Raw genomic sequence first — 16,335 nt, 5'->3', positions numbered from 1 at the left:
TGTAAATGAAGCCTGGTTTCAATATGAAGCCTGCTGCATTCCCACACACATTAGAAGGGTAACCCTATCCTTCTGGGCCTTAAATCTGAAGGGGCTTTGGCTTCATCCTTCATGAGTTATGTCAGGGATGGCATCTTTTTCCAGAACAAGTCAGTCTTATCTGTAGATGCTGCTTCCCCATGAAGAGAAACAGACTTTTGGTGGAACCACTTCAAGAAACGGTGGAACCACCCCTTGCTGGCCTGAAAACCTTGAGGAGCTGATGGTGGTCCTGCTTGTGGCTTTTCCTCTGCCTCTTCTTCTTCTGGCACGGGTTCATCGAAGCCTAAGAATTCTAATTCTCCTTCGTCATCGCCTTCCCTTGTCTGTACGTCATCACCTTCTGTAGCAGTCAAATACTACTAGTACAGTAGTTGCGCTTTTTTGTGAATGATGTTGGAGTTGAGGGGGACGTTCTTCTTGTGGTAGTCCTTTATCCAAAACACCAGTGCAGATTCCATCTTAACGACTGTCTTATCCCACACTGTCAAAACTGTTTTTGCACTACCGAAGAACCTCATACTTACAACCTTATGTATCTCAGCCTCTCTTCTTTATGTACCTCCATTGACATTAGAATGGTGGCCTACAGCAGCGTAACCTTTCCTTAAACATATCAAGACGTTTTACCTTCTCATCGAGCTTCATGACCACCTTCTTGCGTTTACGCTCTCTGCCAGAAGCCTTAGAAGGAACAGGGCGTTTTTTAGGAGTCATTTTAGGGTACGACTAGCTCTGATACACAAAGATTAAAATCGACACATGAAGATCCGCGATTACACCCAACGAGAAGATGCTACTTAGTACTAGCGGTGAACTGGGACAGATGCGATCATGTGGGCTCCCAGATTTCCATCTTCATGAGATAGGAGTGAGTGTTAGGCCAATCAACGTCAAGTGTACAGCCAATGAGCGCCAAGGAAAATGAATGGGGCTCCTGGATTGGCTGCTTTGCAAATGACAGCCAATAGCATGTTGACTATCCTTGCGCCTGGGTATATCAGCATCCCAATATCCAATGATCTTTCTCTGCCCATTTGCTGGCTTGGGTAATGCACCTTTTAAGAAAAACAAATACATGTATATGTTATTGAAATTTTGCTGTGTTTACATTAATATATTACTATATATTAATACATTATTAATATATAGTAGAGTAATATTTAATAATTAGTAAATCTTTTTTCATCATAAAAAACGTATTTATAGTAGTCATGAAAATATACTTAGTAAGTAACATGAAAATATTCCCTACTAGTCCCACCGTCCTGAGTACAGTATTTTAGATATGCTCTATGTACTGGTACCATCCTAAAACACTTTATGTACATAATATTTAAAAATCATCCTACAACAAACATCTAATAAAATGTACACTATGTGCAGAATATCAATGTTATACATATGTGCATTAGTACCGTGCGTACATGCCTACGTACGTGTTTACTGATAATCGGCAAATGACCCAGCACCTCAGTTCACTGCTATCTCTTGGTTGAGTGTGTTTTGTGTACAGTGCTATGGACTAAGCATATTTTTTTGGAATCGTGCCCTATGATGCCTCCATAATGCCCTGCTTCTTCTAAGGCTTCTGGCACAGAGCCTAAGCACCAGAGGAAGGTCATGACATGAGGAGAAGGCAGACATTATTGTAATGTTACATGAAGGCAAAAGTCTCAGAGAATGATGTGACTTCAGGTGCAGTCGCCTTCATCAAGGAGTATCAAGACGGTAAAATACTTGGGAAGGCCATCGCTGGAGAAGATCTTGCACCCTCTCTATCCCACCAACAGACCAGGATTTTGAAGAATTTCATGGTCTGTAGAAATTTCTTAAAAAAAAGCCAAGTAGCTGCAGACAATGATAAAGGCATAGGATGATAATGAAGAAAGGGCCACAAATGTTTCCAATGCCATTAATCAGCTCATGCACCCTACCGTACCACCTTCAGTGCCATGTTCAAATACCTCAACATGATGGCACCTCCTGAAACCCTTGACGAAGTGCCACCTGAAGAAGGTGAAGAGGCTCCCTCAGAGATGTAATTCCTCTACTCTGCTGTGCAGTCATATCTTTATCGTTATTCATCGGAATGCAAAGCTAATTCACCATCATCATCTATAATCAACATTCATCACAGGTGAGTACCTGTATGATTTAAACTTATTATTATTATGTATTATTATTACAAGTAGTACCCAGCATACAGTATTATGCATTATTATTATTTAATCTTATTACTATTATATGTACTGTAATATTATTATTACAGTACATTATTATTTAATGTTATTATACAGTAAATATGACAATACAGAACATTGCTCTATGAAAAAATGAAAAATCAGCAAATAGCGAGTTTCCCGTGAATATTTTCATAGATATATTCCATAGAAAAACCTGCAAATGAGAGGGGAGGGTTACCCAAGAATTATTTTTAAATAGGTTCCACAGAAAATCCTGCGATTCGCTGAGTTCGTGAACTGTGAGACGCTTGAATCAGGGGTTTGCAGTATATATATATATACTGTATATACATATATATATATATATATATATATATATATATATATATATATATATATATATATATATATATATATATATATATATATGTGTGTGTGTGTGTGTGTATATATACATATATAAACATATATATATTAAGTCTGGGATGACTATGTGCTGACCTGTCAATGGCGCTTCCACTGCACGTACATTTGTGTCGACGTTGCAGGTTTGCACAGTTGGATACAGAGAGCTATTAGATCATGATTTAAATCCATGGAGACAGCGTGATCGAACACTGATCCAAGGTCGTCACATTTCCGGAAGAAATGATTGTGTGAGTGTGTATGTGTGCTGCACTCGTGAATGGTATGTTAACAAGGAGACAGACTCTTGCAGGAGGGATTGCATTTTGAGACCGGGTCTGTTTTGGTCAGTGGTGAAGTGTCAGAAGATCGCCACTGGAAAATCTGTTATCTGTCACCACAGAAAGTGAGTACCATGATTCATGCATACATATATCTTTTCCGGACATTTTTGTGGAAAGACCTAATAGTGCTGCAGTGAAACCCTGCTGTGTCTCCCTTATGTCTCCAGTGTGCATTTTTCTGTTTTGAATAAGAATGACATTTAACACCATTTCAGGTTTTAATATATGATATGTTTCTTTCAACAGGAATTCTGGGTTCTTCTTGTGAGGACGAATATATTTGGAAGTGGTGTCATTCTTTTACACACTATATGACATTTATTGTCATCTATAATAATTATGACCTTATTACTTTATTTGGTGACCAGGGTGTTAGTCACTAGTACCAGCTGGTTTATAATTGATAACCTGAATGTGTATCAGATTTCCCTCTAGTGATGTTTTCCAATTGTAGGGGGTGGAATTCACTCCATTTCATGATCGTAGCTTTTGCTGAATCACTTTTGTTAAATTTGCAAATAAGGTCTAGTTTTGTATATCGTGTTTAATTCCAGTAGGCCTTTGTGTAGAGATAGGTTCACTGAGAGAAGTCGAGAAGGGAGAAGTAATCTGCTGACCCAGGGTGAGCCACTGCTACCAGAGCATCTTAGGAAAGTAAGATGATTGATTCTGTTTTTAAAACAGATACAGCAATAAAAGATGGCCCTATTTGACCTGGGGATAGGGTCATTTAACATATTATATATATATATATATATATATAGTAATACCCTGAACTTGCGTGATTCAAGTTGCACGAATTCACAGATCCACGAATTTTTCATTGGAACCTAACTACTGTAATGGTCATACACGAGTTTTTCACAGACACACGAACATTTGCAAACACTGCGAAACCCTGCAAAAGTGTTTGTTTAATTTTTTATGTAATTTATAAGTTTTTAAGCTTTTATGTGTAAATTAAATAACATTAAATATTATTAAAAGTAATTTCTCTCTCTCTTTTGGTGACATGAATTTTTATGGTACATGTATACAGGTATGTTTATTTGTATGATAAATAAACTTTTTACCTAATAATAAGTACTAATTTTCAAATATTAATAAGATTAATAAAATTAAATAAAAATAATAATAATAATAATAAAACTGTAATTACAAAATTCGTATTATTTTGAACAAACAAATCCTTCCCTCGTCTTTTGTGTAAGAAGGTCGAAGGCAAAAGCTGTCAGACATGTCATTTAACATGACAAGAAGGGCAGTGTTGCTAATCAGTGGTCACATTTTTCTTGTACAGTAATTCCCTCTCTCTGTCTCTCTCTCCGTAATAATTCATAAAAAATTTCACTCTCTTAAGTAAGGACAACTGTTATCTCTCTCTCTCATTCGAAGTTAGCCAACCTACGTATTACAGCACTGTTTCTCTGTATGTCTTTATCTGTACAGTAGATAATTTTGAATTGATCTAATTGTACCTGTACCGTTTACAAACTGTAAATGTGCCCTTATAAAACATAGAGACATACAGCATTTCAGAACAAAGAGAAAGTGACAGAATAAAGAAGTTTTTAAAAACGAGATTGAGAAGACTTCTAAAAATAGATCAGTGGAATGGGGGAGAGAGTCACACACTCCTATACTCGTAAGTCAACCATTTATTTCTTTTTTTAAGGGTAATGTATTAAGCTAACTTTTACATGAAAATACGGTAACTTTAATTTCATTTAAAAGTTAGTTTAATACTGAATTTCCATCTTTTGATATCTAACGTAAGAATAACTTCTCTCTCTCTCTTTCCGTAATAATTCATAAATAATATAACTTGATATTTCAAGTAAGGACAAATCTCTCTCTCTCTCTCTCTCTCGTGTTATTCTCTCAGTCTCCGTAATGATTGATAAATAATTTCACTCTCTTAAGTAAGGACAACCTCTCTCTCTCTTGTTCATAGTTAGCGCTCACACATTTTTACAACTTATTAATTCTCTGTACGTCTTTACCTGTACAGTAGATAGTTTAAATTGATCTGATTTGACCTGTATTGTCTACGAAGTGTAAATGCGCTAGTGTTGCAAATACGTTCTAAAACACACAGACATAAAAACTAAGAGTTGTATTAGTCAAAATATAAAACACTTTGTTTATGAAAAAGCATTTCAGGACAAAGAGAGAGAGATGCAGAATAAAGAAGTTATTAAAAGGAGGTTGAGACGACTTCTAAAAATAGATCGGTTGAGAGAGAGAGAGAGAGAGAGAGAGAGAGAGAGAGAGAGAAATTCTCTTCCAATTCTCAATTTTTATGTTAACCATTTATTTCTCTTTTTTAAGGGTAATGTATTAAGCTAACTTTTAAATGAAATTACAGTAACTTTAATTTCATTTAAAAGTTAACTTAATAATTTGGGAGCATGATTAGGGCCATATTTAGTGTTTAAACTTTAGAAATAAGCATTTATTAGCATTTTTAGAGACCATGACAAACTTACGATTCTGAAAATTCACCCTGCGTGAGGGGTTCTGGAACCTAACCTTGCGTAAGTTCGAGTATGACTGTACATATATATATATACATATATAAATTATATATATATATATATATATATATTATACATACATACATACATACATACATATATATATATGTGTATATGTATACAGTAATATATATAATATATATATATAATATATATATATATATATATATATATATATATATATATATATATATATATATATATACATATATATATATAATTATATATATATATATATATATATGTAACTATATAATATATATATATATATATAAGGTGACCTTTATATATATATGTCTGTGTAAAGTAATGAAGGTGACCTTTTGTTTTGAAGACGTGAGATCATATGACAGAGCACAGCTTGCAACAAATGCTTAAGTGTGTTTTTTGAATTCAGCAGTGTCCATTCCTGGAAAACACCCTTGGTTACAACACGTGTGGATGATTGCAAAGTCAGCAAAAGAACCTTCAAGAAGGTGATCCGGTTATAGATCTGGATTTGAAGAGTATATCACAGTGGAGTAAGTACATGTGTGACCAAATACCTCGTGACGCCTTGGTTTACAGAAGGCGTGTCTTGTCATACACTGAACTCGAGCGATGTCACGAGAGTGTGTTCATATGTGCGTTGCAAAACCCATACAATGGGAGTGTTTCATAGAATGAATGGGCAATACGATCCATTCTGGTTATAATTAACGTGAACTGTGCAAAAGGGAAGCACACAGATGGAGTCTGTGTTCCAGAGGACTTTCGTGAAGTGAGTACAACTCATAAAATATTTTAGATTTTTCTTACAGACTCTGGAGAAAGACTTTACTTCTGCTGCAGTGAAATCTTGTGTTTCTGAATTTTTATTTTACATTTTCTGGTTTTTAATATAACTCTTGTCTCTTACAGGTATTTTTTTTTTCTCCACGTTCCTCTTCAAAGAAGGGAGTGGTGTGACATTTAATCATAAGTGAAATGACCTTTGCAATGTATTGAGTGACCTTTTATGATTTGGATGACAGATGGGTTATTTTTGTATTTCCTCTTAAATAATTGGGTGTCAATGTTTTGGACCTTAATCAGTAGATTTTCATAGCCATGTTGAATCATTCGATTTCATTCTTTCGTAGCTTATTTGAAGTTATTTTCGTTATTTTTTTTGTCAATAAAGTTTTTAGTTTTGTATCCTAGTAACTCATTCCAGTAGACCTTAGAATTTAGTTAGGGGTAATGAATAACTTAGGATGTGAAGATGAATAACTTAAGATGGGATGTTGAGAGATCATCTGACTCAACCAGTCAGTTTTTGCTACTAAACATATCTCGGGAAAAGCGAGATACCAACCTCTGTTCTTAAAACAGAGAATTAAATAAAACATAGGACTCGAAAATCAGGCCTATAACAGTTGGCGGCAAGTTAACAGAGTTAGAATGGGTTTGATAGTTAGTTAATGGGATAATTAGGTATGCATATGCTTCCGAAGAGACATTATTTAGTGTTAGCATCTCAGAATAGGATTTTGTGGGGGTCAGCAGTGTTAGATGTTACTGTGAGGCGAGCGTCTCTTGCAAGCTAGTATTTCTCAAAGAGTTGCTTTGTGCGAGTTTAAAATAATGCGTACGAGTTGTCAGTAAGGGATAAATAGGGCATTATCGCATTTAGGGCAGTGTTTAGGGATATATCGATGGATATAATGTGAAGTAATTGCAGTATTTTGACCGCTTGTTTGTGTTAAAACACGTGAAGATGCGCAAGTATTTCTTTTTCCTCTCTTTCTCTCTCTCCTTGGTGAGAGAATTCGCACGCTGCTAAGCAGAGACGTACGTAATGTAAGTGTTATGATTTTCTTTTTGGTTGTTACTTTAATGTGAAGTTGTTCTTTTCATTGTGTTATAACTGATGATAGGGATAATTGTGTGTTTTTTCATTGTGTTGTAATTGATGTTCGATTGTGACGGTTGTTACGTCATCATCGCGATGACTTAGTAATTGCGTCACGAGTTTGGGCGGAGCATCTTGCCTTCTCTGCCACGCCTGTATGAAGCGTTGTGTGTGTCTCATATCTTTTGTCTTTTTTTTTTCATATACCAATCGGCTGTTCACATCGGCGTTTAGGGTTTTATGTTGTTGTATTGGGTTCTGGGAACTTTTATAATTGGATAGTGTTTTATTTGATATTTATGAATTACGGGGTGCAAACGTTTTTATGCAAGTGTGTATACATTTCTTATTATTTTTTATAATTACACACGTACCTGCATTATTTTGGGTGCATATGTGCGCGTAGGTGAAGTGTGTGTGTGTGTGTGGATTGAGAGGTTGCATTTGCTATGACGGGGGTTCCATTCTTATGCTGTGTCGTAAACTGAAAATTGTCGTTAACTGAAAAATTGTCAAAAATCATAAAAAGCCCTAAGAAAACCTTACTTTTAATAATTTTGGTGCATTGAAAACAATGTAAACTGCATTTTTAATGAGGCTTTCATAAAAAAAACTAAAAATTTTTATTATTCTGCTGCTTTGGAGCCATATTTCTTCTGTCGGATCGGCGTCGTAAGCCCGGAACATGCGTCATAAACCAGGAAATAATTTATGATGAATATATCTGAAAAGCGCCATAACCTCGGAACGTTGTAAGAAGGACCTGTCGTAAACCGGGGACTGCCTGTACTTAGTTTCCAAATACTTTTATGACCTTTATGGATCAGTTGGTAGCTCTGTTATTTGAGAGATGGGGGTTCAGCCTTGATACAAGTCAGAAATTTATTTCTGTAAAACATGTGCTCGTGATCATTATATTCATGCTGAAGATGTAGTTTGAATGAAATGATATCAATTGGCTCACTGGTGGGTAAGGAAACCGGATAAAATTCACTGGTTTGTTCGGCAGCAGTCAGCCCAGGTAAAACCTCCGGTAAAGAAGATATTTGGTTCCAACTCCTTTCATGTCCTTTGTGGTTCAACTGGTAGCTTCCCACTTTGTTCTTTGAGAGACTGGGGTTGATCCAGATGTAAGCCAGATATTTAATACAAAAATACAGTATCTATCAAAACTTACCTTAAACAAGTCATTAGAAGGTCCTGCAATGACAGTAAAGAGTGTTTGGTAATACTGTATGAAGTCTGAAGGTAATGTTTGTGGCGAAGGTAAAACCTCTCCGCAGTTTTCAGCTTTAACCAAATTATGCCCACTCACATTCAACCATTCACCTGAAATTACAGTAATTTTGTAATGGAACATTTTAGAAAAACTTTAACTATGATACTATTCACTTGCCTACATGCATGAAAGAATCTGAGGTCATTAGGCTTCTCTCGATACAGTACTTAACATCTAACTAAAGACAAAATGAAATTTTTCATTACAATCATTAAAACTTTTCAGGTTTATTATCCATTAACTTTTGACTTCAAGCCTTATCCATTTGGTTTCTAGGTAACATTGGTACTATATTTCCAAAAATACTTCAAGACAAGCAAGTAATTCCACCTACCCCTGCAAAAAAAAAAAAAAAAAAAAAAAACTCCCTCAATTATCAGTAACAACACATCCAAGGCCCTTGCATATTTTGGAGACTTGCAAATACAGTAAAAATAACACTATACTGTAGATGTAAAATATTAAGTTCATGCCCTTTTTTCCCTGCTTGGTCATTACAAAGTACTGTATATATGCTTATAAAAAAAAAGAATACACTACAGTACTGTACTGTACACAAATAAAAACCAAACTCTCTCTCTATTTTACCTATGAACAATATCGAGTCTGCCTACTGGGGCTAGACTTGAAAAACTTGTGAGAAGGGTTAACAAATCCTCCCCCTCCTCCCCTAGTTCCTCCTGATCATAAAATGGCAAAAAATTATATGGAAGAAGCATTGTGGTGCCTGAAGGGTCTTCAAGTAGTAGAGGCACATCAGATTCCTGACTGGAAGAATCTGGTACATCATCAAAGACTGATGACGTGTTTGCTTGTGTTTCCAAGCTGAATGACTGAGTTGCTGAAAAAGTGGAAAGCAATGGTCTGGGGTGCAAGGGGGTCAGGGATCTGAATAAGCTGTCGAGTGTATTCTGACAAAAAGAACAATGAATCTACATTTCAATCACCAGCTACTAAATTTCTTGAGCTTCTTCAGCAACATAATAGGCCTGGCAAACAGTTGAGGTCAATGTTGGGGTTCTCACAAAGCTCAATGAATTTGTCCAAGATCCTCCACTTCTCCTTGTAGGCTGCGGTTAGGTTTGCATTAGAATCATCACTAGTGTTGTCACTGTCTTCCCCATTTCACCAGCAGCAACTACAGCAGTTACCTCATTGTTTGACATCAACTGAAAGCCAGGATAGCCACCATTGTCGTCTAGCCTCTCTCATATGTCATCCTAGGGATCATTGTCTCTTCCCTTTGTGAGCTTGACACAAGTCATTGACATTGAAACCTTGGAAAGTCAATCAGACTGTCTTCCCCCTTTAGGATAAGGATCCATGCTTCCTCCAAGGTCTGCACGGTGATGTACTTCCATGCATCTGCAAAGTTGTAGATTGCAGACTTCAGCATATACTTTTGAGGATTCTCCAGAACTCCTACATCCAAGCCTTGCTCCTTCTCCTCCTTGTCCTTGAACACCACCATCTTCCTCCAGTATAGCTATTTTGCTGCAACAATAATACTTGGTCGGCTGGCTGTAAGAAAGGTTGTATTAGGATGAAAAAACATGACCCCAATAGGACCTTTGTTACCAGACATCTGAATGTTATTGAGTGTTTAATGATCATCTTGAAACTATTATCGAGAGAAGAATTCCATCTAAATTCCTCAAGATTCATCTTAAAAGATAAGCCATGGCTTAATGCTGCATGTAGAGATCCTCGCTGGGTGAGCGGGTTCCGTTCTCAGCTACCACTCTGTTGGTCACGAGTTCAAATCTCCGACCGGCCAGTGAAGAACAAGAGGAATTTGTTTCTGGTGTTAGAAATTCATTTCTCGCTATAATATGGTTCGGATTCCACAATAAGCTGTAGGTCCCTTTGCTAGGTAACCAATTGGTTCTTAGCCACGTAAAAATAAATCTAATCCTTCGGGCCAGCCCTAGGAGAGCTGTTAATCAGCTCAGTGGTCTGGTTAAACTAAGATATACTTAACTTAACGCTGCATGTAAGCTTGCCAACCATGCAAAACAATCCTATTTACATACAAACAATTGATCAGACCATCTGTCGGGCAATTTCACTGAGCTTAGAAGTCTAGCTCAGGTTGGCTATGAGAGACATGAGAAAGCTTAAAATGGTGTGAAGGATATCTTGCTCTCCAGTGGTAATGACCACAAGTGGATGACATCAGGAGTGTCACTATTCATCTCAGCAACCTTGAAAACTATGGATTAGACAAAAATATCTGTCTTTTTCGATTATCTTTACATTTCACCCCCTTCCCACCCCTTCTCATCCCCCTTCCTATTGGGACTAAACTTGGACTTACAGGGCACTGGGAGCATCACTATTCATCTTAGCATCCTCAAAAACTATGGATTAGGCACTAATATTTGTTGTTTTCTGTTATTTTTACGTCACCCCCTTCCCAACCACTTACACCCCTTTGGTGCCAGTGATGTCTTGCCCCACACTGTATTCTTTTCCATATACAGTAAACCCACCCCATATTCGTGGTCTCACTATTCGCGGACTCACGTATTCGCAGATTTCTCTGTGGAACTTGTATACCCACTATTCGTAGAAAACTCGCCCATTCAAGGTATTTTTCACTGAGAAATATTCGCTAATTACTGTATTTCATATAAATTTCATGACTAAATGCATTTTTTATGATAAAACTATTAAAATACATGTACTCAAGTATAAGCATTTTTAGAGGGTTTTTTGTGTTTAAACTATCAAAATAGGCAGTTCTAAGTGTTTTTAGAGGGGTTTTAAGTATCTGCTGATTTTAGCTATTTGTGGGGGGGTGCGGTACGCATCCCCCGCAAATACGGGGGTTTACTGTAGTAAGTCATGTGTATACCAATTTTGGCTGAAATTGCTCAATGCATTTCAGTGTATGTGGAACATACATAGACAGACACACATACATACATACATCCATTTCTATATACAGAATATAGAAGATGGTTTTGATTTTGTGATATACGAATATATAAGGCATGCTATATGTGACAATGAAGACCAGACACATTAAACAACGAAAAACAGCAGTGATCATTGTTTACTTGGCAGTCACAATTGCCTTTAAACTTTACTATCTTTTTATTTCTTTTGATTACTAATGTTGGTAAATATTATGATGAAGGTTTTTCTTGGTAAGTGAACAAAAGAACTAGCCTATTTGTGCATCGCTACGGCATGCCATATTTCTGGTGGTGGTACAAGGGTTTCCTTTGATGAAAACTAATAAATCATAGGCTACAGCCTGCGGTAGGCTACCAGTAAGCTACGGTAGCCTATGGTAGTTAGCCAAGTGTTTTTGCCCCAAAAGTGACAATAAAAGAACGCAATAATTACTGTCCATGTGATGTCATGTTAGGGTTGGTTGCAGTTCAACGCAACTGCTCGGGCTATACTTAGCCAATCCCGCAAAAGAAAAATGTTCTACCTCAATATATAAACATCAATAAAAGAAGAGACAAATCATATTAAAATAGAAAGCAAAAAAATCCTTACTTCAATGACTCCTCTAATCTAGACAGAGGGTGTGAGTCTTAAACAACATCATAAGTCTATATCAACTATAAGTAAGGTCTTCAAAATGGAGAAATTGGATGCAAGGAAAAAACTGAACAAAAAAAGTTTTACGGAATGAAAAATTTTTTTTTCATAACCCTAGCTGCAATACCTAATACTCGATGCACTAGAGTCTGACATAGCTACTAGTGAAACAAGTCAATATAAGTAAGTCTCATAGGAGAACAATTGTCCAAAATAAGCAAAATACACTGTCAACTAATTCAATATGAAAGCTGAAGGCTACCGCAGCAGAAAATACGTCACCAAATGGTAAGATCTCCAGCAGGAAACCAAAACTGAGCTGCTTTCTTAACACTGTGTTGCTGTTAAGCCAGCAGAAACAAAAGTGAAGCTCTTGGCCGAGTTGTTCCTCTCTCTCTTACCCCGAAAGTGGGAGGGGTTAGTCACCTAAATAAACAAAGACTATTGCTAACGTGATTTCCAAAACTGAAGCTGCTGTCGAGTTAGAAACTCTTAGCTAAGTAATTACTGGGTAAGTTACTTATATAAAACAAGGAATTTCATGACAACTCTACCCTCTTAAGTTTTTCTGACGATGTATATACTCCTCTATTTACGAACGAGTTACGTTCTGAACGGATGTTTGTAAGATAATTTTGTTTGTAAATTCAACTTGGTATACACAAAGTCAATACATACAGTACTATTTATGTTTTTTCATACTACGACCAAATATTAGTGCTGTTTCTGTATTTTATAGAGCATTTTATTAATACAAATGATATATAAAACCTAACATTAAACAAATTATAATAATAATACAGTAAAGTACATGCACAGTTTTCTTTCCTTTGAAACTGTGTCGTAGGCTTGTCGTGATGGACGATGAGAGGGGGAGGACGGTGTGGAATTGATACAAGGGTGGCGGGTTGTCAACATCATCTTCGTTTTCTTCAGTTTCTATGGCAAGGATTTCTTCATTACTTCCCTCTTCATTTGGGGAGGAAGCAGTCATTGGAGGTGGAGAGGCTCTTGAGGTTGAAGGCACTGGTTTAAAGAATTTGTCTATGGAAGTTTGCACTGTTTTTCTTTTCTTTTCATTGTACATGATACGATAACACTGGAAAGCATCGACTGTTGTTGCTACTTTTGAAAATCGCTCAACATTGGGGTCCTGGTTCTCAAAAATAGTCAACACTTTTTCTAGAAGACAAAATTCCTCTGCCATCAACTTTGTTTCAAACTTCTTTAAAGGAACAAGTTGTTCTTCTTCACGTTCTTTTGTATTTTGCATTTCTTCCAGTTCCATCAAATCCTCATTCCTCATTTCCTCTGAATGACTGTCAAACAGCTCTTGAAAGTCCTCTTCCCCTATGCCAAGCTGTAACTTTTCACTTATGTGTCACAGAGATGTTAAGGATTCCCTTCTCCTCCTCTTCTGATTAAACCCCCCTCTGAAGTCATTTGCAAACTGTGGGCATAAGGCCTTCCATACTTCATTTATGTTGATATCACTTGCTTCACACCCTGCAACATCAATGTTCTTTACACAATTTTAAATGTTGTAACCCTTCCAGAAGTCACATAAGGTCACATCTAACTCATTTATCTCCTTTAATGCTTGCCTATATGTACGGCGAGTGTACTATTTTTTAAAATTTGCTATTACGCCCTAATCCACTGGCTGAATGAGTGAAGTTGTGTTGGGGGTAAATATACAACTTGAGCATCCAGATGGAAATCATCTACTGTAAGTGAGGTAAGTGACCAGGGGCATTATCCAAAATTAAGAGAATATTGAAAGGAATGTTATTCTCTCTGCAGTACAGCTTGACTGGGGATAAAGTGATGAAAAAACCAGTCCTTAAATACAGCAAGAGCCACGTAGGCTTTCTTATTGGACATCCAGATTATGGGTAAAAAACTTTTTGTGATATATTTCAGCGCCCATGGATTTCCTGCACGATAGGTGAGGAGAGGTTTTAGCTTCATGTCTCCCAAACAATTGCCACCCTGCAGTAACGTTAGCCTATCCTTTGCTGCCTTAAATCCTGGCATCGTCTTCTCTTCACAGCTGATGTACATTTTTTCTGGCATTTTTTTCCAGAAAAGGCCTGTCTCATCTATATTATAAATTTGCTGAGGGTGTACATTTCTTGTTATTATTTCCTTGAGTGTCTTGGGAAATTTTTTGGCTGCTGCTTTGTCGGTGCTCGCTGACTAACCACTTATGGACATATGATGCAAGTTGGCTTGTTTTATGAAGCAAAGAAACCACCTGTGACTTGCAGCTAATGTTTCATCTTTAGCACTTTCGCCAGCCTTAGCCTTCAAGTCATCAAAAAGGCTTTTAGCCTTTTCTTGAATGAGCATGAGGCCAAGTGGTACACATCTTTGCCTCTAGTGTTCCACCCAGATACCCAAAATTTTTTCCATTTCTTCTACAACACTCCCCCTTCTATTATTTATAATTGTTGACTGCATTAGCTCAGTACTTTTCACGTGTTCCATAATTTTGTCTTTGTTCTTTAAAATTGTGCCAATGGTCGACGATTCATATTATAATGGCACGCTGTGTCAACCATTTTTTCACCACTTTCTAACTTCTTTATTGTTACCACTTTAGCTTCCACTGAGATGGCTTGCCGCTTTTTAACACTTACCATCACTGGCCTTGCTCTTGCCATTAGCCATGACAGATAACGGATGCAGTAAATATTTACTGATAGAATCAGACGAATGAATTGCTGTACAGGAGGTGAAGTCTCAGCACCAGCATAGGTACAAAGAATCTAAGATGTGCCCTGAATCCCAACAAGCTGTGAATGAGCCAGTTACCTCCTGACTACAGTGGTGTCATATCTCCCTTTCAGTAACTAATGTTGGTACACAATTGTTTATTAAGTTACAAGTACTTCAATATGCTCCAATTTCCTTGATAAAAATCTGATGATTTATTTTCTATGTTTACTGGCAAATTATGTCAAATTTCAATTACTCAGTTAGGGCTTAGGTTGAAATAGAAAGAACATCATTCTTTAGAATGAAAATATAAGTTCTTTGAAAACCAGTGCAAACTGAACTAACTGAAATTACTTGCCTCTAACACACGGACTACCAGGTTGGTGAAATATATCCCCACTGAGGGCTGTACTTGCAAGGTTAACAGTTGGGTCATTTGGAATGTGGACACCAACCTCTCCAACACCCAACCATTCAACAGGTTCACTACCTGTGTACCTGGAAAATAAGGAAATTGTGTTAATAAATTAAAAAATACATAAAAATTCCTTCCTCTCAAAAGTAGCTGAAAGTGTTTGTTTTTCATACAGTAAAAATATTATGTCTTTTCAGTACATTACAGTTTCATAAATACTGTACTTATAACTTAATAAACTGCATAAGCAGAGGATTCTGACAGAATTTTCCCAAAGATCCATTTCTACAAATTGATGAGGCCTAGAGCATGGTAAAACGTTCTTGCCACAAGTTTGCAAAATTGTGTTGTTTTAAAAGGTATCCTTACCCCAAACACTACTGGAAGTGTAAAAGTTGAAGCAACTTTTGTAACATGAGATATAAGTCTTATTCCCATAAGTATAAAAATTTGTCAACATCACACTGGGGAGAGCAGAGCTCTCTCAGTCACTCTGTGGGGAGAACTATTACCCGACTTCTTCAACCCAGTAATCCATTTAACTTATGAATAAGTTAAAAGGCACAAGTAAACAAACAGTACTTCAGTGTTTTATTTTTTGGGTGGTAATACTTAAAGTTCAAGATTCCAACGAGTAGTTTAAAACTTGTCTTACAAGTCATAATAATGAACATTATTATGTATATAAACTTGGGATGACTATTATTATTATAAACCTGTTGATGATGATGGCTTAAAAGCAGTATGAAATGACATTAGAAAGTGATCTGTCACTGAACATGATTTTGTACTGTATTCTACAGTTTTGCAATCATTCTTTCAGAAGAATGACAAGAAGTGTAACTGTTCTGATTATGTGGAACTATCAGAAGCAAGTGATGGGTGGAGAAAACCTGTAGTTAATGACTAACAAGTGACAATCAGTCCTGACTAGTGATTTCCTGTGCCTTTCCTTCACCACCTTGTGTTAGGTACATG

The 16,335-nt window shown here is 36.6% G+C and overlaps 1 protein-coding gene across 2 annotated transcripts in view; it reads right to left on the bottom strand.

Moving 5' to 3' along the window:
• Nucleotides 1-16,335, bottom strand: part of LOC136853941 (TAF6-like RNA polymerase II p300/CBP-associated factor-associated factor 65 kDa subunit 6L) — a 52,361-nt gene that overhangs the window by 25,136 nt on the left and 10,890 nt on the right. For both annotated transcript variants that reach the window (XM_067129840.1, XM_067129848.1), the window contains exons 4-5: nt 15,301-15,440; nt 8,562-8,713 (exon numbers count right to left, since the gene is read on the bottom strand). In XM_067129840.1, the coding sequence (XP_066985941.1) occupies nt 8,562-8,713; nt 15,301-15,440 (292 nt within the window). The remainder of the gene's footprint in view (nt 1-8,561; nt 8,714-15,300; nt 15,441-16,335) is intronic.

This window comes from Macrobrachium rosenbergii, chromosome 3 (genome assembly GCF_040412425.1).
Source record: "Macrobrachium rosenbergii isolate ZJJX-2024 chromosome 3, ASM4041242v1, whole genome shotgun sequence".
NCBI classification, from domain to species: Eukaryota; Metazoa; Arthropoda; class Malacostraca; order Decapoda; family Palaemonidae; genus Macrobrachium; species Macrobrachium rosenbergii.
This window is presented reverse-complemented; position numbering and strand designations above follow the sequence as displayed.